At 35.7% G+C, this 22,716-nt stretch overlaps 1 protein-coding gene across 1 annotated transcript; it reads right to left on the bottom strand.

Annotated features, from left to right (window-relative positions):
• Positions 1-1,773: 1,773 nt before the first annotated feature.
• Positions 1,774-22,692, bottom strand: LOC122400429 (vesicle-associated membrane protein 2-like). The gene is made up of 5 exons (XM_043401896.1): positions 22,475-22,692; positions 17,373-17,590; positions 16,818-16,897; positions 15,827-15,878; positions 1,774-4,708 (listed from the first exon to the last, which is right to left on the bottom strand). Coding segments are annotated over exons 1-5 (549 nt in total). The 5' UTR covers positions 22,477-22,692; the 3' UTR covers positions 1,774-4,511.
• Positions 22,693-22,716: the final 24 nt, after the last annotated feature.

Here is a 22,716-nt window from a genome sequence, read left to right as displayed (position 1 = left end):
TTTATATTGATAGAGTCGGTATTAACGCGTGGTCGTTAGTAGATCTTTTTTTATGAAAATAATTTAGATTTAAATGCAGGAAAATATAGTTATTCTAATTTAAATGACTAACAATATTTTCGAATTACGTCGAATTATTTTTAATGAATAATGCATAAATGAAAATTTACATGTACATTGTACATTGTTTAATCTATTCTTTTTTTACCTTAACACTGACATTAAATAATATGATTTTTATTTTACTATTATTTGATAACACGTACACGGTACTTGTATTCTAGGTTTATTATTAACGTTGAAATGTCTTGTTTCAGGTGCCAAATTTTTGTTTGTTCTTTTACTGATCAATTAAACTCTGTTACAGAGCATTCCTATGGAAGTTCTAGGTTTACAGAAGTAAGAATTAAGAATTGCTACAATTTTGTTTCATATTGCTTTGTTTGTGTTTCTGGAAATCATCGTGGGATAAATAGAAGATAGAATATAGAAAAAACAAGAATATATATATACATATATATTAGCATGTATTTTGTTTCATATTTTTTGGCTTATGCTTCAGAAAATCATCATGAAACAAATGGCAGATACATCAAAGAAGTATATATTTTAACGTATTTTGTTAGATAATTAGATAGACAAGAAATTAGATTTATAGATAGGTAGGATATAAACAAATTTATATTTATAGATAGGTAGAATATAGACGATTTTAGATAGGTAGGATATACACGAATTTAGATTTAAGGTTAGGCAGGTGTTTGGTTGTTTACATTAACTATTATATCAGGCAGGCAAATTCTTTCGAAAACTCTTTCGTTGGTTGTACATCTTTCATCGATTGCACTTCCATTTGTTTCTTTTTTCACCAACGATCATTGATCACAGAAGATCTTTATTAATGGAGGGTGGTTGGGATTTGGTTAGGGCGGGTCTCCATTCGCAGCAACCTCCACGTGGTGAGACCTGGGTTATATTATTTAGCGTTTAATTAATAACCGTATCACTCTTAGCTGGGTAATGCAATTATTAATTAAAAACTAAATAATATTAGCAAATTGGTTGCAATCCGCTTTGCATAGGTCATCATAAATATAGAACTTCTTCGCTAGGCTAGTTTTGATACTCATTGATTCATCAAAGATTCTAGAGTATTGTCAGAAACGAGGTAATAGATCTTTCACCCAATGTATTTTTTCGGCCCATTTTTCTTGGGCTCTAGAGCCCCATTACCATTTCCGTGTCACTCGCAACATTACCAATAGATTCAAAAATGAATTTTAATCCCTTCCATAGTCAACTCACATGTACTTACGCATACACTACAGCTGTCTGCCCATCAAGCTAATTCAATGAATAGTTTATCAACTGACCGCCATCCATGAGAAGAGGCCGCTAAAATCACCTCCGAATTTTCAGATCGGTATAGCAGTCAGATTCGGCCGCGAAAGTCCATAAGGTGAAAAGTCTACTCGTATACCTCGTCTGTACTATCATCACGAATCCGAATTTTGAGATCGGTATGGCAGTCAGATTGGGCCACGAAAATCCATAAGTTGTAAAGTCTACTCGTATACTTCGTCTGTAGTACACACGAAGTTTATAAATCAGTGTTTGGGACTCTAATGCGAAAACGTGATGCGTAGCTCAAGTTTCTTACCGAAACCGTGATGATTGTCTTTTTCAAACCCTCTCATAATTTAATCTCTCAGAAAATTAAATGGAAACTAACGGATGGGGTAATAACGAATACGAAGCCCAAGAAGCGTCAACTCTTTCATAATTGTATTTATTTAAGGCTAATATACAGTAACTTCTAAGACATAATCATCTCCTAGATGAACATTGATTTCTCGATTAGTAAATTGCATGATGTTCAATTCAACCAATTATCGCGGTTAATATTCGTATCTCTGTACCTCGTGATAATACGTTAACTGCCTATGTGGTGAAGCCGTTTTACGCATAATTATTCTCGTCGTACTTACAAACGTTTTAAGTAGTCATTTTTTTTTTTCGTCTGTGATCGATTCATGGACAAACGATAAGCGACTCGGAGAAAAAGGGAGGGTTGAGGACATCGGAGTCGTATCGTTTTACTTTGAGCAAGGAAGCCTCGAGTTCGATTCGATGGTTAAATTGCCTGTAAATATTGCGCGAATCAAATAGATCTCAACTTTATTTCGAAATTATCGTTCCAACTATGACTTTTCGATTTTTTAAAAAACAAAAACTAAACTATATTCGATTAGGCCAGTGAAGAGAACGTCATCATTTTTTCAACTGTACATCCGCTGCATTTCATCTTTAACCCCTTGACTCACGATTTATTTTCCAGCAGACTATTTAATTGGTCGCAATATTATTATAAACATTATTTATTTTCCAATCTGTTCCCAAACATATTAAATACTTTAACCCTTAACTGGTAGTGTGGGATATTTTCATTACATTTATTTACAATTAATATTGTGCTCTATTATTTCGTGCAACCGACTGAACAAAGACAATAATAACAATAATATGTTTTATTTAGGGGTCAGATTCCCCTTGTATACAAATAATACAGTATAAACAAACGAAACGACTGAGGAAAATCTACAAAGATTACGTCAGTTGTAATGATAATGCTCTATTGTCTAAACTACACAAAAAGATCATTGCTTTTTATTTTTATGCTAGTTCCGTTTCGATACCATTTAAGGGTTAAATATTTTATCGACTCAAAAATCGGGTTTGGATAAGTCGTTTCACTCAAGGGGTTAAGTGTTTAAGAACCAAAGACTAGTAAAGGAATTGAAAATTTCTAAGTAAACTCGACGATGAAGAGTAAAGCAATAACATTTCGTCGTAATCGTAAACGCTTCTCGAGATCATATCTTGCTCCCGAAATACACGCGGCTGGTAAAACTTGTATAATTGAACCACCAACCGTAAGAAGTACTATGGGAAACAATTTTTAAAAACGAACGGCTATTAGAGGTTCACTAAACTCTTTCGAAAGAGGCTAAAAATTGTGAGGTAGTGAAGTCCATGTATTGAGTAACGGTGCAGGTTGCAGCTCGGATCTAAATTACAGTCGAATCCATAAAAAAGGGCTTGCAAGGTGAGATTGTCTAAAGGAACGTAGTCAACGCCGGGAATCATCGAACGACAGCAACGATTACTCGCAATAGTTCTACGTCCACCGTCGATGACCAATAATAAAAGTACATGCTAACAATCACTCTTTTTCTCCCTCACTTTCTCTCTGTCGGGTTTCTTTCTCGTGTTTGTTTATCTGCCATGTATTTATAAGTTATGTTTCACATACATATATGTATATATTATATACAGGGTGTGTCTGGACGGGTACTGCAACCGCGCAGACAACGATTCTAGTTTTAAAAATAAACTGGAAAAAAAGGAATAACATTTTCCCATTCAACGCTTTGAAGACTTAAACAAAGTCGGGCAAATTTTATTTTCGAAAAACGAATGAAAATGTTTGATTCGATCGTAAACCAGCTTTTGCACACGACTTACCGGTTCAACGAAACGTAGGTAGAAATTAGGTTACTGGTCGATCGAAAATTCGTATTCGTTATTCCCACGAATAAACTTTGTAAACTTTAGTGGTATGAATTTTCAAAGTTGGTTTAATCGAAGAAATGTTATTCTATTTCTGGTTATTTTTACAGGTATAATAATAATGGCCGTCTGCCAGGCTGCACCACCCGTCCAGTTACACCCTGTATATGTGTATTTATGTATGTATATATGCATAGTTTAATCTTACATCGACAATTCGTAATAATTTATGTACATATACACTTATATACGTAGATACACATGTTTACCCGCTGATATCGCGAACAGTGTCCTCCGCATCGTCTCTTCGGGACCGATCTTCTCAGCCTAGGGTCAACTACGAGGAATACGCACGGAGACTCGCGGTTTAGTCAAGATCGATGCCTTAATCTATATTTAGATATAGAAATAAATATTCCAGAGGCTGTTACCCAGCTCCTTATCGGTCTACGGTGTTCGTCATAATCGCGACGATCGGAACAGAGCAGAAATGACGGATACTGACCCTAACAAGAGCTACGCGGGACTTGCGAATAGCAACGTTTGAACGCGTTAACTGCGGGGAAAAAAGGAACTAGCGTTGCGCCTCGTTTTCGTCAAGGAAGGAAAACACAGAGGCGAATTAAACAACTCGATCGTTAAAAGAACGCGGCAGCAGTTAACCCGTCAACCGTTCCGTTCGCCGATCGAACATTCCTTCCATCGTCGACTTGTTTCCCTTCTACCACGTACGATCAAAGAGAAACCTAATTAGTTTAGTTGCAGAATGAATTGGGTTACGGTTTCACGTGGACTTGCGTGCAACCCCCGGCGTTTTTCACCGGAGTTTCCATTCGTCTGCCTTCGTTTTACGGGCAAGTTTACCTTTCTTTTTTTTTTTTGTTACTCGCTTAAGATTAAATGGAAAATTCGTATTGCGGTACGGTACGGAGAGGCTCCCTTTACATCACGCTGTGGATTTCTTTCAGGTTACCGACTAGCGCTGCACCGGCGGTCTGGGGGCCGCTCGCACCGCCTGCAGCGCCTCCTGGTGCAGCGGCCGGAGCGGCGGCGGCTGGAGCAGCTGGTATCTGAGCTGGTATGCCCGGTGGATAAGCGTAAGGTGGCGGTGGTGGTGTCGATTCTGGCATGAATTTCGCTGTAAAAGCAAAGTACAGAAATTAGTCCAGCGAATGTTTCACAGTAATTTTGTAATTGGTGCACTCCGATGGGAAACGACTCTGCAGGAAACGATATTAGGCCGTCTCCATACGCAATGTCGTCTCTTACATCTTTCTTTTATCCTACACCACACAGGAAGAATATAAATGGTGGTGCAAACAGTCTCTCTGGGGAATGGAAGCTTTTCTTACTTCAAGTTTCTGTAGTTTTTGAATAACTATCATATTGAATGTGTTGAATACTAGTAATGGAACCCATGAACTTTTCTTTAATACTATAATAACACTAAATTCATATACAGAATGCTTGACTCAATCGGGAAAAGCTGTATCTTTGAAACAGTTAGAGGATGATGCACAAACTGAACTGTAATTTTATTCATTTGTATGCATCTGAAAGGTGAAAACATCCTTTTTTTAAATGGAACTGTATGGGTTTGATTGCACTATTTGATGCAGATTTTTAATCTCTGCAAAAAATTATACTTATATCCCAAACCTAATAGTTTAAGGGTTATATTAAAGTTTATTAAATCTTTAAAATTTAATGCACTTTACAGATGTTATGGGATATTCACAGTCGAAATATTTTTTCATTCCTTTCTGTACATTAGTTAACACTTTTGTTATGTCTGTTTTTGTAATCTTTGATACTTCTGAACAACTACGATAGTAGTAATGGACACCATGAACTCTTCTTGAATACTATAATAATGTTTGACTGATTTTGCCAGAACACGACATTACTTATGGGATGACCTAATTCATTGAAATGTAGAGTAACATTTTCTTTCAGAAGCTATTGTTTTTAAGAAAATCTTTTGTTTCTGGAGAACTAAAACATTTACTGTTTAGAGCTGGAAAGATAATTGGCACAGGGGTAAGAAGAATATCCCGTACGCTCTGATTTAATAATTATGAGATGCTTGCACCACGATATAACAAGAAGATAGATATAACACGAATCAGAAAATTCTATGTATCTCATCTTTCCAGCTGTGTACAAGATTGCAGGAAATATGCAATAACTCGAGGAATAATAACGATTATTGTACTAAAATTATACTATGTTGTCTTGAAAAATGAGTAATCGCACGAGAAAAATTTAAAAATCGCCTAAAACCGACTTTCCCAAATGGGAGTAGCCCCTTAAATCAAAAGGAAAGTGGAACAAAAGAGGAGTTATGTATCTGTCTGTTCATTGGAGATCGATGTCACGCGTACAGAATAAAAGGAATCAGCGACTATCAATGTGTTCTTCTCGAAACTATAGTCGCGCCAAAACACGTAAAACTGTTTTGGTCGATACTGGAGTGTAAGAAGAGAAAAATATTTGTAAAAAAAAATGATGAAAAAAATGAACATTCGGTGTTCTTACCTCCTACTGGACTTAAAGAGATACTAGGTTTTAAAAGGATCCTCTTCTCTGTAGGTGTAAAGGAGCATTTTTTAGGTCAAGGAGATCGACCGTACGTTCGATACTTTTCTGACCAAGACCGTGATCAAGATGCAAATCCCTTCGCTGACTTCGCTCTGTGATTTTGTCGCTTGACAATTAATCGAATGGTCAAAGAAAATGATGGAACAAAATTAAACATCGAAGAACTTAATACGCTGTCGGGCAAAATTATAAGTTCAGCTCATTTTTTGGCGTTTATAAATAAAACTGTTTGCAAGATTACATAAAAATAATAGTACCAAATCAATGTCTATATTACTTACATGTGAATTATTACGACTATTTAGAAGAATTTTGTTTTCTAATTGGACAAATGTATATAAGTTCACCTATAGAAAACAATTAAAAATGTTTCAGAATACGAAGACACAATACAGCGCTTCCGCGTTAAATCACATTTATGGAAAGGGAACAACGTTCTTTGTGTTTTGTCGAACGTAGAAAGAGATAAAGAGCGAAAGACAAACTGAAACAGCTAAAAATAAAAAAAGTTTTGCCATTTTCGTTAGCATTAATCGCTTCACTGATTCCAAGGTTGATTCTCCTAGCAGGGGGGATAAAATTTTCACATATAACGAGATATGCTTTCGCGCATTTATAGTGGGTATGAGTCCGTAAACCTCGAAAATGCAGTTGCATGTTTTATAATAGACACGAGCATTTGGTTTCGATTCAACTATCAGGTGAAGAATAGAAATTTGAAAGCATGATATTTCAGTGTCTTCCATTTTGTTAACGACACCCCATATACACGTGTATTTAATTTTTAATCGTTGTCCACGGAATTCACCGCGGGTCGTATCATTAAATTATTCCTGCGCTATTATTATTGTTCTTATCCTATTATCATTATCATTATTATTGTTGTTATTATTATTACTATTATTATTATTATTATTAACATGTATACATAACATCTGTAGATAATTCTTCAAGCCTTAAAACGAACCTATATAAGTGCTCCGAGCGAGCCTCGAAACGTCTCTCATCTTTTGTTTTCTCGTTTTTTCATATTATTTTAATTTCCCGTTTTGTTGTTCTTCGCTACGGCGGTTCCCACTTTCAAGTAACGATGTCGGGACCGCAGTATTCGCTTAGAAGCAGAGTAAATGGCGATTTTTATTTTAAGACCTAGATTAACCCCCGGGGGCCAATTTGACCTATTTGCTTATTTTTAAATTTTGGTGTTTGATAAATAACGAACAGAGTTAACAAACACGATGATGCGAAATTTAATTCAGAAAACTTATTCTGGATAGCGAGACGAAGTTTAGATTCGAGTCAAAATGGCCGCCGTTCAAGGGTTATCACGTTGACTGCCATGGTGGTCACTGGCGACCCGCACGATAAAGATTATTGCATGAAAATTAAAACTTTTAAGCTGTTGCTGTATCATTATACAATAATTCTTTATTTTAAAAATCTAAAAACGTCTAAAATCGACGTTTGAACAAAGGTTGAGGACGTTTCCAACTATGAAAAATTAGCGTGGCAGTCAATGTGTTGATAAAGATCGCTCTGGCGAATCAATTATATTGGTCACACGCACTACGTAAACAGCGTGATAATTCAATTATTTTATTCAGAATGAAATTGTCACTTGAAAGCGACGAGTACCGTCCTTCGATTCCTCGTTTCATGGCGTAATTTGCTTGGAAACGCTGTATCTTCGACAAAAGCAGGTCTGTCGCTACGTCCTTCGATTCTCTATTTATTATTTTATTTTTTCCCAATCGACGGAGAAGGATACGAACGCGAAATAATAAATTATAGTTCCGAATACCGGTATATTTCGAGGTATCGGTATCATACCGGTATTTATATACGTATTTTACTATTTTCGTAGCTGTATTATGCCAGCAAAGCTATAACGAGACCGATATATTACCGAAAACTGAAATAAATACCAGTATTATTTCGGTATTCCGATCGTGGAAATTGTCAGTCTGAATTGTCTTGTCGCCTATCTTGAAAATCGATCTTCGTATGTTTTCACATTCCCTTAACAAGTCTCCAATCCTATTATAGTATTCGATAAATTAAATCTGGAACTTTGATTTTGAAATTACAACAATTACAATAAGAAAATAGCATCGAGTTTAGGTCGCTATGAAAACATATCTTGAGAATTGCAATGAAACTGAAAAAATTACCGGTAAATGTAGGTAAAATACCGGTATTTCAAGTACCAGTATCCCTGGTCAAAATACCGATATACATATACATATACCGTTACTATACCGGTATTACTTTGGTAAATACAGACCCCAAACATTGAATAACAAATAAAAATAAAAATGTAATCGATTGGCTTGCACATTAAACGACGGTCTTCCCAGGTTGAGTCCACCATTCAGAAATATTATCACACGGTATTCACATCACAATACCGTAAAGATCAGACCCGACACAGTTTATTTCCATTGTTCAGAAATCGATAACATTTACGTTTTACGTTTCTATAACCGTATTCTTCGTATCTATTAAAATTTCAATTCGTGATGCCTGTTTCCTAACGGTTTTCATCGGTATTATACCGAAATACGTCGGTGTAACATCGATTTGTGTGGCATCGTACCGGTATTCGTAACATTCGGTTTTTTCGAAGGTAACAAAACGACTATCTAAAAATACCGGCATTTCGAGTACCAGTATGAATCCCTGGTCAAAATACCGAAATATATATCGTTACGATACCGGTATTACTATGGTAAATACAGACCCCAAACATTGAATAACAAATAAAAATAAAAATGTAATCGATTGGCTTGCAAATTAAACGACGGTCTTCTTAGTTTGAGTCCACCGTTCAAAAATTTTATCACACGGTATTCACAACACAATACCGTAAAGATCAGACCCGACACAGTTTATTTCCAAGGTTCAGAAATCGATAACATTTACGTTTTACGTTTCTATAACCGTATTCTTCGTATCTATTAAAATTTCAATTCGCGATGCCTGTTTCTTAACGGTATTCATCGGTATTATACCGAAATACGTCGGTGTAACATCGATTTGTGTGGCATCGTACCGGTATTCGTAACATTCGGTTTCTTCGAGGGTAACAAAACGACTATCTAAAAATACCAGTATTTTGACGGTATTCGTGACACCGATTCCGTCTATGTTTCGACGTTAGATCGGTCGGTGAACAGCGAGGTGTTCTCAAAAATCGTGAGCGGAAAATGAAAATATGGCCAGCATTCGTCCATTCGCGAAACGTTGAGAGATATTCGATCGCGATCGACCGGAAACCTGGAACCGGAGTCGAAGCTGCGAAAAGAACCATGATCGTCGCTTTCTTCGATGTATCCACCCCGTGTAGGACGAAACCATCTCCAAATATATTTTCTTTGAACATCGAAGATCCTCTCCAAGCTGTTTCTCGACAATCGATGAACGATGGACAACGTATATCTTTTCTTTATTTCCACAGTTCTTTCTAAATCTTCCTTCGATCAGACTCTATTTTTCTAACACCTCGTTCCCGTCGTTGGTCGATACTTTTTATTCGAACGCTTTCTCTTAACTCTCGTCGTCCCTTTCTCCTTTCTCCTTTCCGCTTTTGCTGATTGCTGCGGTCGTTTATTTCTTGTTGTCGTTTTTTTATTTTTAATATTTTTTAAATTTTTTGTTTTCTTATCGGGGGTGACTTAATTTTACTCACGTGCTCAATTTTGCGAGTAGCTGCTGCCGGTGACGCCCGCTGAAAAGAACAACAGCCGATTTTTGTTTCCATGTGCGTTATCCGACCGACTTATGTTCGTCCATTTTCTGATTCGTTTGATTTCAGATTCTTTGGCAACTTTTGGAGCTCCCGGGTACTTTTTGGTACTCTTTGCATGCATCGATCGCGATCTACCGTCTTCGTGGACGAAAATTGAACCTCGTATTTCGATACGACGAAGTCAATTCGAGATACAACGTGAATTTTTTCACAGAAAATCGATAATAAATATCAACGGAATTGTAAGCCGTACAAATTGCCCTACGCTTTGATTTGCAAAGGAAACAGCTTCTTATTGAAAAAATGAATAAGTAATTCGACGTTTTAAAGGGAAACGATAAAAGAAGCACTGTAATTTGAGAAAATAAGAGGAAAATGAAACTTCGTGTTCTCATCGATAACTGTTATAAACTACTCGAAATAAATTTCAGTCATTTATATTAATCATTTGTAACGAAACGCATTTTAAATCGACCAATATTTATTATCCAGCGATTTTTATAAGTCGATTTGATGGCTTCGTCCACGAGACTCGAATCTGATAATCTAATTACGGAATTCTCTACACAATCTCACGTTTTATTCTAAACAATTTACATGCAACGATGTCAATTAACTACTTCACACAAAGTTCACCATTCTGTTTGTACATTGATCGTTCAACGGCGAGGACGAGAATTTCCTTCGGTATTTAATTCCACGCTATCGAGGCTCGTCCCCCGCGAAATGGTGTTTCCTTTCTATATCAACGATCACTGTAGCTTTTGTCAGAAGCCTCGATGAAAGCATTTTCCATCGAACGGTTCAACGAACGAGTAAGCCATGCGTTGCTACGTTTTCCAATACCGACACAAACTCTATTCATCGTCGAACATGAAACATAAAATTCGTCATGCTACCATAAAATCGTTGCAAGCAGAAATTCATGCGCAGGCGTGAAGATCGTCCCAGAATTGTCTCGTTGGAAACGATATTCGCTCGGTATATTATATAATGTTATATGTATTATAATTGTATACTCTGAAACGGTGTTCGAGTTCGAGGAATCGGGTTCGATAGTTGGAGAGAGAAAAGAGAAGTTCCATGCTGTATCGAATATGCAGAAATCTGAATCCTTTACTGCGCGCAGATATTGATCTTTTCGATTTACTGTCTTCTTTTCCGTCGATATTCATTTAAGTTCCGATCGGAGACGTTCAATTCTGCGCGCAGATAAAAATAGTAAAAAAATAATGATTACAAATTGCGTGCCAGGGAGAGATCATAATCCTCGACCTTGACAGAAGAAATATAGTGACTAGAGACGAAGAACTCAAGATGACTCAATGACTTATACGAACGAAGAGATGAAAAAAATAAATTACATTAAAATCAATGTCAATAATGTATTCAATTAATTTGGAATTTCAAAATTAGTTTTCATTGTTTGATAAATTTCAGAATTTTACTGATAATATAAGATAAACAAAATCTGAACACCAATTCTAATCACTTCTTTGGATATTTATTTCTTTTTATATGATTCTATTTATTAAATAGAAATGAACATAAAAGAATTTATAAAAATAGACAAATAAAAAGAAAATAAGACTTATTATAAAAATAGCAATTATAATTATATATAATCTTTTTCCCCCATTTATAACAGGGTCCCTGTTTATGAATGGTTCCAGGACTTTAATCGAGGTAAGACCCTGAGGTTTGAAGGATGACTTAACTGTAGAAATAGAGTATGATAGAATAAAGTTGAAAAAAATTGTGGTACCTAGTGCAGCAGTTTAAAGTTGTAGCTTACCGTACCGAAGAGAACAGTGGGGGGAACAAAAAGCTTATTAGAAACCTTTCGTTTATTTTTTTGTTGTTACTGTTGTTATTGATGTTGTACTTGTTGTTCTTACTGTTGTTCGTAGGAGCGAGATATAGTACTTGTTAATTTGTCGTTGTGGTGTTGTCCATTTTGTGTTTTCATTTCTCGGTGGTTGTTTGAACGTTATTTTTCGTTTTTCTGTCTCCGTTCGCTGTTCGCTTTCTCTAGTTTTATATAGTTTTTCGTTTCGTTCGTATCGATGGTTCTCTCGTTTCCCGGACTTTCGTGACCACCAAAAAATTGAAAATCACTGACTGGGACCAACTTCGGGAAGGAAGACAGGGTAATACCACCAAAAAGTACAGACAGACACATAACAGTTAATTACGAGGCGAGGTAAGTGGTTGTGTGCTGTTTTTTTTTGTTTTTTCTTTGGCTGTCGTCGCGTCCCGAATTTGATTTTCTCGTTGAAACGCACTCGATCGTTCCAAAAAAAGGCCGCGTTTTCCATCGAAAAACTTTTACGCTTCTCTTATCGCCAACGTCTACAATTTTATCTGTTTTTGTTTTTTAAATCCCTTAAATTCCTGTCGCAACGGAATTAAAGAATTAACACTGATAAGGCTTTGATAAAGCAGTTTAAATGCTAGTATTTCGACGAAGGACTCGAGCTTTCCATATCGTATTTTTCTTACCGATCGTCGATTAATAGAAACGCAGCTTTCTGTTTAAAAAAACAAGGCTGATCTTCAAACAACCTTGAAGTTCTGTATTTGATATTTTTGAATCATCGTTTTTGAGATATTTAGGTGTAAAACTTTCAAACGAACACTCTATATTTGTGACAAGATTGATTGCAAGTAAATAATAATAATAAGGTTTGTTTTACATTATGTTTCAACATTTAAATCTATGCTATAGATTCTAGATTCAAATTTCAAGTCGAAACGATCAAATAAAATAAATTTTACTCGTTTGTATAACGTTTGTAATAAAATAGTTTCGAAGTGTACAAATGGTGATGTAACAAGGCATAGTGCGAAACCTTTAGGTCACCGATTTATTTTAAATTTCATATATTGGTGTATTTCAACGCCCTCTGTACGGAAATACACCACTTTCTATTCTTATTAAGTACTAAGTTTCTATTTTGAAAGAAACTTATTGCGTTTCTGTCGATTTGACGCATCTTGAAGGTCTATTTTATGTGCCTAATTATTTCGTATTTAGTATCCTAAATTGCGAACAACTGGTATTATAAAATATTCAGTCGGACCGTTGGGGGAGTACATATTCCCTTTAATTGTATTTTTAAAATTATTATTTACAATCTAATATCCTGCAAAAGATCGTTAAACTCTTCCCTTAATGGCCACGCGATCTAATTTCGACACAAGTCAGCGATGGAAGGTCAAATCGGTGACCCGAAGGTCTTGCACTCTCCTTTCAAGATGGCGTTTCACAGTCGAAACGAACCAAGACCCGTAAAAGAACCCTTCCATATGGAAATTTCTATTAAATCGACGATTCTGGACATTTATACTCTTTCTCGTGGCAAAGCCTGTAGAATGTTTGTGGTGTTGCTCTGATCTCGACATCCGGTTCGTGGGCTGTCGAGGATCCATGAAGCACCGAGGCGTTTGCAGTTTTTCACTTTTCTTCTTAGCGTTTGCATCTTAATTGCAACTTTGGAGTATTGAATCGGTGATTCATGAATATACTACGATCCAAGAAGCACGCGGGGTTCTTGGGGATGGGGTAGAATAGAATACAGATAGCGACAGATAGACCAGCAGGTACCTATTACAGGCAGACAAAATATGTATAACATCGACGGTAAGCGTCAATTTTGTAAGGATTTTTCACGACAACAAATCTTCCCTTTGTTTGTCGATGCTGGATTTCGTTCTTGGACAGCTTAACGACGGATTATTTGTTGGGGAAAAAGTTCTTTGATGAGTAAAAGACTCACGATGAAATTGTTGACGGAAGTCAGTGTCGATGAAAACATTGTCGGTATATAACTATTTTTGGCGAAATCGTGTTGGTGAAACAATTATTTTAGTGGTATCACTTTTAATTCGATAGTCAAGCGAGTACGTATGTGATCCTTTCAGTAAGGTTTGAATTCTCTTACCATAATCATGAATAAGCTAGTGTCAAAATCGTAGAACTCTCGAGACAAACAGCTAATTTTATATTTAAACTGAAACTATAACGATCTCCTAATTCATCGTGTACAAAGTTTCCGAATGAAAAGCTTCCTCTTCGTTGTTCGAGCCATAAAAGAAAGTACTCCGAAGACTTACTTGACCCAAGTGCAGTAATTGTTTGTAAGGATGTTTTCTCTTGGGTCTTTCTTCCTGATAGAGTCTATTATTTGATCAACTCTCCTAGGAAGGAAACCCTTTGTCAATAATGGATATTGATTGTAGTTGTACAATGCCTGTAGTTCCTACAAAAGTATTCCAACGAAAAAAACCTAAAATAAACACGTAACCAAGGAATCATTTATGTTAACATGGGTGTGCATTGACAAGTATCGAAATCACGGAAATTCAGGTACGTTTTCAAGACGTTATACCTAGTTATCTTGTTAAAAGCGATACCTCTCATGTTGATTGGGTTTGTACCTCGTCTCTAGAATGCTCGAAAAAATTATTACAAATTTTTAAAATTGTAAAGTCGGTGTAAAGATAATATGTATACCGAGGAAACAACGAGTGTAAAATTTCTTATTTTAATTAAAGTTTACTTTGGAAAGTAGCGACAAATAAAGAGTCCTATTTCCGTCGTTGAGAGTCCAGTGGAAAGGGAAGCTGGCCGGTGAAAAAATTCCTACGAAATTGCAAACACTTGCATAGGGCACGCCTTCAAAACGTCGGGTAGAGATTTTGAAGGGCTCAGGGCTACGGAATCTGGTAATACAAAACAACGAGAACGGAGATATATATGTACGGACCTATGTACATGCCCGTACACAGGTAGGTACAGAGACGTCCTACGTGAGAAAAGAGGTTGAGGACCGTAAGAGAGGGGGAAATAGAAATAGAAAAACAGAGACAAAGAGAAATACAACAGTAATACGCAATGTCGCAGTTTTGTTGCTTTCTACCTTCAGACTCACTCACACACAAATCTCTTCCACCAACCAGCGCGTCTACATGAATTTCGCTAGACGGGAAAAGAGAAACACATAGAGTTCACACGTTAAATGGTCAACAATGAGAATGTCGCGGGCACGTTTAAGTCCTGTGTAAAGCAGCCATTTTTCTTTTCTCGCGGATTCAAGGAATACTTTTTGGCGTGAACAAAACTACTCGGTTTAACAGAATATTAGAAGCGGAAACACGGTTTTTTAATTAGTATTAAATTTTTCGTTTCGATTAAGATGGTTATTAATACGACGAAAAACCCGCTGGAGAGATTCCTCCGGCATCCTCCGAGGAATTTCTCCAACGACGTCCAAGCTTATTTGGCGAGACTTCGCTCGGGACGTCTAGCGTCCCTCAACGTCGTGCAAATACAACTTTTCCGGCCACAGGGATCTCTTCTCAGCGCGGAAACATAGATTGACAGAGATAGTAGCCGTGAACGACTGATTCGGTCTGCAGTCTGATTTGGAATCAGACCTGTGTGTTTTCCGAAAGTTTTTAAAGTAATTTTCACGGTTATTTGAAAAATTATTTCGTAATAACGCCATATTTTCAATTGAATCTCCGTCATTTTGTAAGTTGAGGTAATAAAGATGCTGGGATTATCTCATTATACTCATTATACTTCCCTCAGGAAACACTTAACAAAATAAATTATTTCCCAAACAGCCTCGAAAATAAATTTGAAAATAAAAAGTTTCTCAAAACGCTCAGGCCTGATTCATAGTCCCAGATTTTTAACAAAATTATTTAAACATATTATAATGTTTGGTATATATAAGATTTTTAGGTCTTTTTGTAAATATTTAGAAACGTTAAACTTGGACGAATTAGTCGTTCAAAATGGCGGCGAGGTACACTGACCAGATGACACGTAACATTTAGACAACGGCGCGGCGATGTCATTAGCTTTTTCAAAATGCATTTATGCGTATGGTTACTTACCGATAATAATGGCCAATATGATGAGTACGATGACGCCCATGATGATCATCATCTACGAACAAAGTCGAACGAAATTATCAGTATTGGATAAGTGAAAGAATATAGGGAGTACTGCCATTTTATTTAAAATATAATAACAGACATACTAAAGCACCTATCTAATTCTAGTTTAAAACATTTTACTGTAATGAGCAGACTGAGGATCTTTATACAAATTCATATTTTTATTAAAAGAATTAATGAAATTGGAGGTTTGTAGAGGGTTGTCTCAACTACTAAATATAATAATTCGTATCTTACTTTAAGTATTCTTTATATTTATGCATATTAAGTGCATTCTGTAGTTTTTTAAAAATTTAAATTTTCCATAAATGTATAAATATCCACAGTCTAGTAATGAGTCCTCCGCTGCTCCTTAACTTAAACCCTTGTCTCGATTCTCGAGATCTCAAGTTCCATCCCCGGAACTTAAAAAAAATTATCATCAATATGTGTTCCAATTATTATTGAATTCCTCCTACACAAATATTTAGCAACAACATTTGAACATTTAAAAAGACTATATATGTCAATATTCTTAAAAAAGAAATAATTTATCGGATGCAATAAATAAAAGAATTGAATCCAAAAGTAACAAAAGTACTTCATCTAATGCTACTAGAAAAAAAAGATTAATTGTCTAAGTTACGTGTATGAATATGTATAATATAGATACAAAACAAGTAATACTTTCATTATAGAAATATTCACAATGTTTAAAATACTTATAATGTCCCATTCATGACAGTGCTTCCTACAGAGCGAATCCACTCAACATGATGCATTCAAGAAACAGACTAAAAGCACCCTTTTAAAGTTGTACAACTATTGATCGAGACATTTATGCTTATAACAAATACTTTAAAAGTTATATTGCATCGTCTCGTTGCGTGACTCATCCCTTAGAAAAGACAGATTTTCAACGAGATATTTTTAATAATAACAAAATTACCTTCAGATTTTGTAACCAGAACTTCCTCTTCAGTTTTCCTGCCTGTTGTTCAAACTGTGACGCACCTTGTTGAAGCGCGTCTGCAAAAGAAAATCTCAAATGAAGAGTTCGAATGTCACAATTATTACATAATTAAATCGATTCTAACTGGTAAGGTGATCGTATTAAAGAACAAAATGGTCGATTAAAAGCGGGGACCAAAGATATGTTATCTTAACAATATTTACGAAGAAATCATTAACAAAAAGTCGAGGATAGTGATAGTAAAATATACAGAAAATTTATAAAAAAACAAAGTGACTGAAAAATATCGATTTCCAAACATTTTGAAATTTCTTTCACGGTTACAATTAATAATTTAACGTTATATCATCAACATTTTTAAAGAAACTACATATTTTTTTTATTTGCATTATCGGAAATTAAAAAATGTAGAAGTTATGAATTTTGTCTAGAACACTCGTAACCTTAGAAATAAAAGATGACGCGTGCCAGCATTTTATTCGTGAGTATTGTTTGGATTGGCTTGCTTCAGACTTTTTTTATTAATCTCACCTGCTCGATCGTCGAGTTCGGAGAGCTTTTGATCACGCTCGAGGACCTTTTCAACATTCGTTTTCATGATGTCGACGACCTCATCGACCTGTGCTTGCGTTGCTTGCAGTCGCTTCTGCGAGGCAATCTGCTGAGGCGTCCTGGGACCCCCGACGATTTCGCCGGAACCTGCAACGGTGCCTGCAGCCGCATCCGGTGCTAGACCGCCCTCGGTGGCCCTGCGAACACGACAAATCATCCAAGATAAATAAATTCTGCGTTGCAATTAATAACCTTCAAATTAGGTAACAAATCACTTGAAACTCTCGATATTTTCCATTATCTATCAGAAATAAATTGCGGTTTCCCGTTAAGTCAAGACGTCTATTTAAATCAAAGCAGTCGTATTTTACTAATTCTAATCGCAAATCTCATTAAAATATCATTGAGCGTCCAAAAGTTGCAAACTTATTTTCTTTTTCACCGAACCGCAATTTTAAGAAAAATGACGATGTCAACATAGATTTACTGTTAAATAAATCTGAGGGGATGTCGTCGATTTCGAATAAAGTACTCTCTTGATTTTTCCTCCGTAGCTGTCATTAATTACTTTCGTTTTATAGGAACGAGTTTCCAACGAGTCGAAGTTTTGTGACGTTCGGCGCAAACCAGGAAGAAAGTCGATGGAAATCGAAAGGTTAAGAGGCGTTTCGTGGTATTTGATTCGACCTGGCCAGAGGTATTTCATACGTAAGTAAGACTGACCTTTTGCAAGGAGAACGACTGTTCCTCGAACGACCATGATATTAGTCTAATTATCATGGGAGTATTATGTTCCGTTTCTCGTTGCATTAAAATGTTAACGTTCTTTCATGTACGATTTCCTTGTTGAGCAATATTTGTCACGTTATCGAATTACAGAATATTTTGATCGTTATTTCTAAGGGTGGTTTCGATTCTGATAAGTAAAACACTATTTCTAGAGATACCAGGTACGATGGCGGATTGAAACGCGGTCGAAGAGAGTAGCGGGTTTTATTTTTGGCAGCCGATCGAACAATTGTGTGGCAATAGCTGATCGATTTGGTATTAAAATACCGCTCGTATATTAATAGAATTTCAAACATTCGTATTACTCGTGTCTCGTGTATTCCGGATATCTTCCGAATTGCATCGGGTTGTGTAATAAGTGTTCCCATTTCCTTAGCAAGAGCACTACTTCCAATTTTATATACATTGCAGGACATAATTATAAGCCTCATTTTTGGCGTTTTCTATGATTTACGATTATTCATTCTTCATTTGCAGAATTACATAAAAATACATGAAAAATAACATTACAATTGTTTATCGTGTATATTAAATTATTATGACCATTTAGAAAAGTGTTGATTTCCAGTTGAACGAAAGTATAAATAAACATAGAAAACAATTTGTTTAATATAGAATTGTAGTGCGGAATAATTTTCAAGAAGTTAAAGAAGTTATGAATACGTGCTAAGATGTAGTAACTGTAGATGGACGATCATATTTGATTATAAATTACTCAGAACCCTTATAGAACCGATATTTATACAAAAGTATAAATAAATATAGAAAACAATTTGTTTAATATAGAATTGTAGTACAGAATAAGTTTCAAGAAGTTAAAGAAGTTACGAATGCGTGCTAAGATTTAGTGACTATAGAAGGACAATCATTTTACTTTATTTGATTCTAAATCATTTAGAACCCTTATATAATAAAACCTATTTATTGATAATACGATATATTTATTACATAATAAATAAAAGGTAACGGGAAAAAAAATAATTCATAAGTTAGACGTTTAGTAAATAACTTATATTTATAAAAACGTATGCTCAATTCAAGCCCCGAGGAAGAGTATCCAGTGGATACCAGGCATAATGTACGGTTGTCTGATGTCATCTATACAATGTATAAAATAAAAGACCTGACTCACTGACTCATCAACGCCCAGGCTAAGCCCTTGGACATAAAAAGCTGAAGTTTTACATAGAGGTTTCCTTTATGATGTATACAAGAAATAAGAAAGGATATTCCGAAATTCAACCCCTAAGGGGGTGGAAAGGGGTTGCAACGTTTGTATAAGGAATATTTTATTTGTGGTCGGATTTACTTGAAACTTGGTCTTAATGCTCTTTGACATAATTAATCAAACACCTGTTTCGGCATATTAAAAAATTCAATCTCGGAAGGGGTGAAAAGGGGTTGCAATGTTTGTATGGGACATATTTTGTGTGTGGTCGGATTTACCTGATACTTGGTCTGAATGCTCATTGATAGACTTATTTCGCATTAAAGTTGCCTTACTTCCGTAAATGGATCTAGAAACTTCAAATTTAACATGTAAGTACGTAATTATTATCTTATCACTAAACCGTTGCAATGGTGTATATACGTCTAAATATCCGTATGGGTGTCGTTATGAAGGTTTTTTTGGGACGTTAATTACAAAAATGGTATCAATTTTGAAATATAAGATGGCGACATGACATAAAATTAAAACTCTATAAAAGATTTAATGGAGAAACAATATCTATTTCCGAGGGAACTAAACGGTTTCCTGTGCGAGCGAAACCGCAGGCAAAAGCTAGTCGGATATAATCTACTTGCACCCGGTCATCGAGATAGTCATCAGAAAGCACAACTTTTCGTTTTATCGTCAAAGCCATAGAACATTGCTGCAAATGTGGTCGACATTGATTATCTAAATATAGAAAGTGTGTCGCAATTGATTGCCACCAGTACGCGTCTCTTCGTAATTAAAGATCCAAAAATATACAGTAAGAAGCAAAACTGAACACACGTACGAAACTTTAATGTAAATAATATTTCATCCAACGTTTCTCCATATAAAATAGAAAGAAAATACTTAGTGAGTACTGCATTGACTTTAAAAAAAAGAAAATGATAGGATTAATATTATTATACAAATTCTTTTCGTGGAATCAATTTTGCATTGCAGTTCTGAGAATCGACAGTCTTAAACACAAATTTTGCCACAACTGTTGCTTCTCATAATTATAGTAGAACTATACCACAAGTGTGCCATAGTTTCTTCGTCAATAACAAAGTTAAGAATGGCAAATACGGAAACGATATTATTTCATGGACTCGATGGAAAAGTGAGAATGACAAAATCTTTAATTTGAGAAAATTGAGTAAATTTTAAGTTTTTCGACAGGTATAATAATAAATAAATGAATAAATAAATAGTAATGTTCCTCCATATATAAGAGATCGCCCTAAATTATTGTCAGAAGAAAATTGACAAAGTGTATTATGGTTGCAAGTTGCATTAAAGACATCAATGGCTGAAAAATTAATAGAAAGGGACGAAAGAAAATTCCTATCGATTGATGACTCAAAAAGCATCGAAGACAGTTAATTTCCATCAGCTGAAAAGAAAAACGAACCTGTTCTTTCAAAAAGATGCAAATTTGGTCAGATAAATGTAAAGTTAATCAATTTTCATCGGACAGCCATTTCTGGATTTGGAAAAGAAAAGACGAATCTCTTTTATTGCGTTGTGCAAAGTAAAAAATTAAATTCATCGATGTTTCACTTATAGTGAGGGGATGTATTGTAGTGTATGGTGTAGGTTTATAATACATAATCAATAGAGTAGATTATTAACTTAAATTCCTCAAAATTATAGTAGTTTAGTTAAACAATACTGCAATACTTCTATTAAAAAATATAAAAGAAATAAATATTTCATCAGTATTTTTATTAATCAAATACAAAATAGCTATTGAAATCGAACTTTTATAACAGAATTAAAGCGTCGATGTAAAAGTTAACTTCAAACAAAACAAAAATAATTCAAAAATTAAAAGTTTACTAAATAATTTATAAAAGTTTACAATTAAATTCAAGCCTTACTTTCTATTTATAAAAATGTCCTTTTCGTGTAGGAAAAACGAAACAAAAATAGAAAAAACTGTTCTTATCATAATTTTGTCGCATTAAAAATTCAATGAATATTAAATTAAAATTAGACTTTGAAATATCTATTTTTAACGTGTTTGTTTTACCCTAAAAATGCTTTCTTATAAATTTTGTTATAGATGATATGATATTCGTCTATTGCAAAAGAGGATCTCTCCTCGAGGAAGGTTGGGAAACACTGTAGTAGGGAGTAAAAGCTTAGAACACTTCGTGAATTATATTGAATCGTTCCTAACGAGCGGACGTCCAAAGAGTCGATCGACGATGAAATAAAATTCGCAAATCGTCAAGCAATTTGTTCGCCCATATCGGACACAGTTCGATCGCGAAAGAGGGACATGGCGAAGTCCCAGAATTCAATGACCTCAATTTCACTGTCCGAAGAAAACTGTCTCTGCTGGTCTGCTTTAAGCTTTGCTGCATTTTATTGGAAATTCTGGCGTGTGTTACTGACTGGCCGTGCAACGGCATCGATTGGCGACAAAGACCTAGGAAATTGCGTTTTAAAATCCATTTCACCAAGGCTCGATACTTTCAAGGAACCGATTGATCAACGACATCGCCGGGATTTCGATCGAAATTTCAATCGACCGTACGATTTCATCTCAGAAAAGAGGGGGAAAAAATTGGCAAACAAACATTGCAAAATCCCAAGGACTATTTTGCAAACTGACAATCCCATATTTCCGTCTATGTTTCGCTTTATTGCATTTCTTCCAGCTGTGCGCGAACTGTGCTCTTTACTGTACTATTGCTTTTTCCTTGCGAGTTCATTATTCACCCTCGGTCGTACAAACATTTCTCCTGAACTAAATTCACACTGTCACAAAAATCTCTGCGCAATATTCGAAATCATTTCCCTTCCCAGTGTCACACACGTTCGATGCGAATCCGTGTTCCACCGTGGATGCAGGTACAAATTTGAAACAAAAAAGAAACGTTCGAAAAACCGACGAAGACTACCGGTCGAATAGTACGAAATTTGTTTAAAGGGTGTCGGAGACGATTCGTCTTGGCTAGGAGTTGCATCAGCGGAAAGCGGGACAATTCGATATAGATTCGTTCTTAGGTGATCACCAGTCTCGGTAGGTTCCATTTCTCGAAAAACACTTTTCGCGGACGTGGAATGGATTCGTAGATTTACTCACATGTTGTTGGTCGGTCGCTACTGGTTTCCTGAACTAGAGCTATCCGCTGGCCTGGCAACTCCGTCAGATGACCGCGTACTTTTCACGAACGACTGTCAGCGACTAGACGGCCTCAGTATTGATAAAATTTCCAGCGGTACCGACGCGATATTGCCGCCGCTCCAGCGATATCTCGATCGACCTCGAACCTCTTGAACCGCGTCACGAATCTTCTCGAATCCGTCCTTTTCTCTCGATTCTCT

This window comes from Colletes gigas, unplaced genomic scaffold (genome assembly GCF_013123115.1).
Source record: "Colletes gigas isolate AHSC1104 unplaced genomic scaffold, ASM1312311v1 Colletes_gigas_Sc00018, whole genome shotgun sequence".
Classification (NCBI taxonomy): domain Eukaryota; kingdom Metazoa; phylum Arthropoda; class Insecta; order Hymenoptera; family Colletidae; genus Colletes; species Colletes gigas.
This window is presented reverse-complemented; position numbering and strand designations above follow the sequence as displayed.

Bases quoted from the DNA above. Each gene is read 5' to 3' on its own strand.
- LOC122400429 (XM_043401896.1), bottom strand. The intron at 16,898-17,372 runs GTGAGATTAATA...TTTCTTTTGCAG, and splicing joins CGAACTCGACGATCGAGCAG to ACGCGCTTCAACAAGGTGCG. The intron at 4,709-15,826 runs GTAAGTAACCAT...TTGCTTTTACAG, and splicing joins CATATTGGCCATTATTATCG to CGAAATTCATGCCAGAATCG.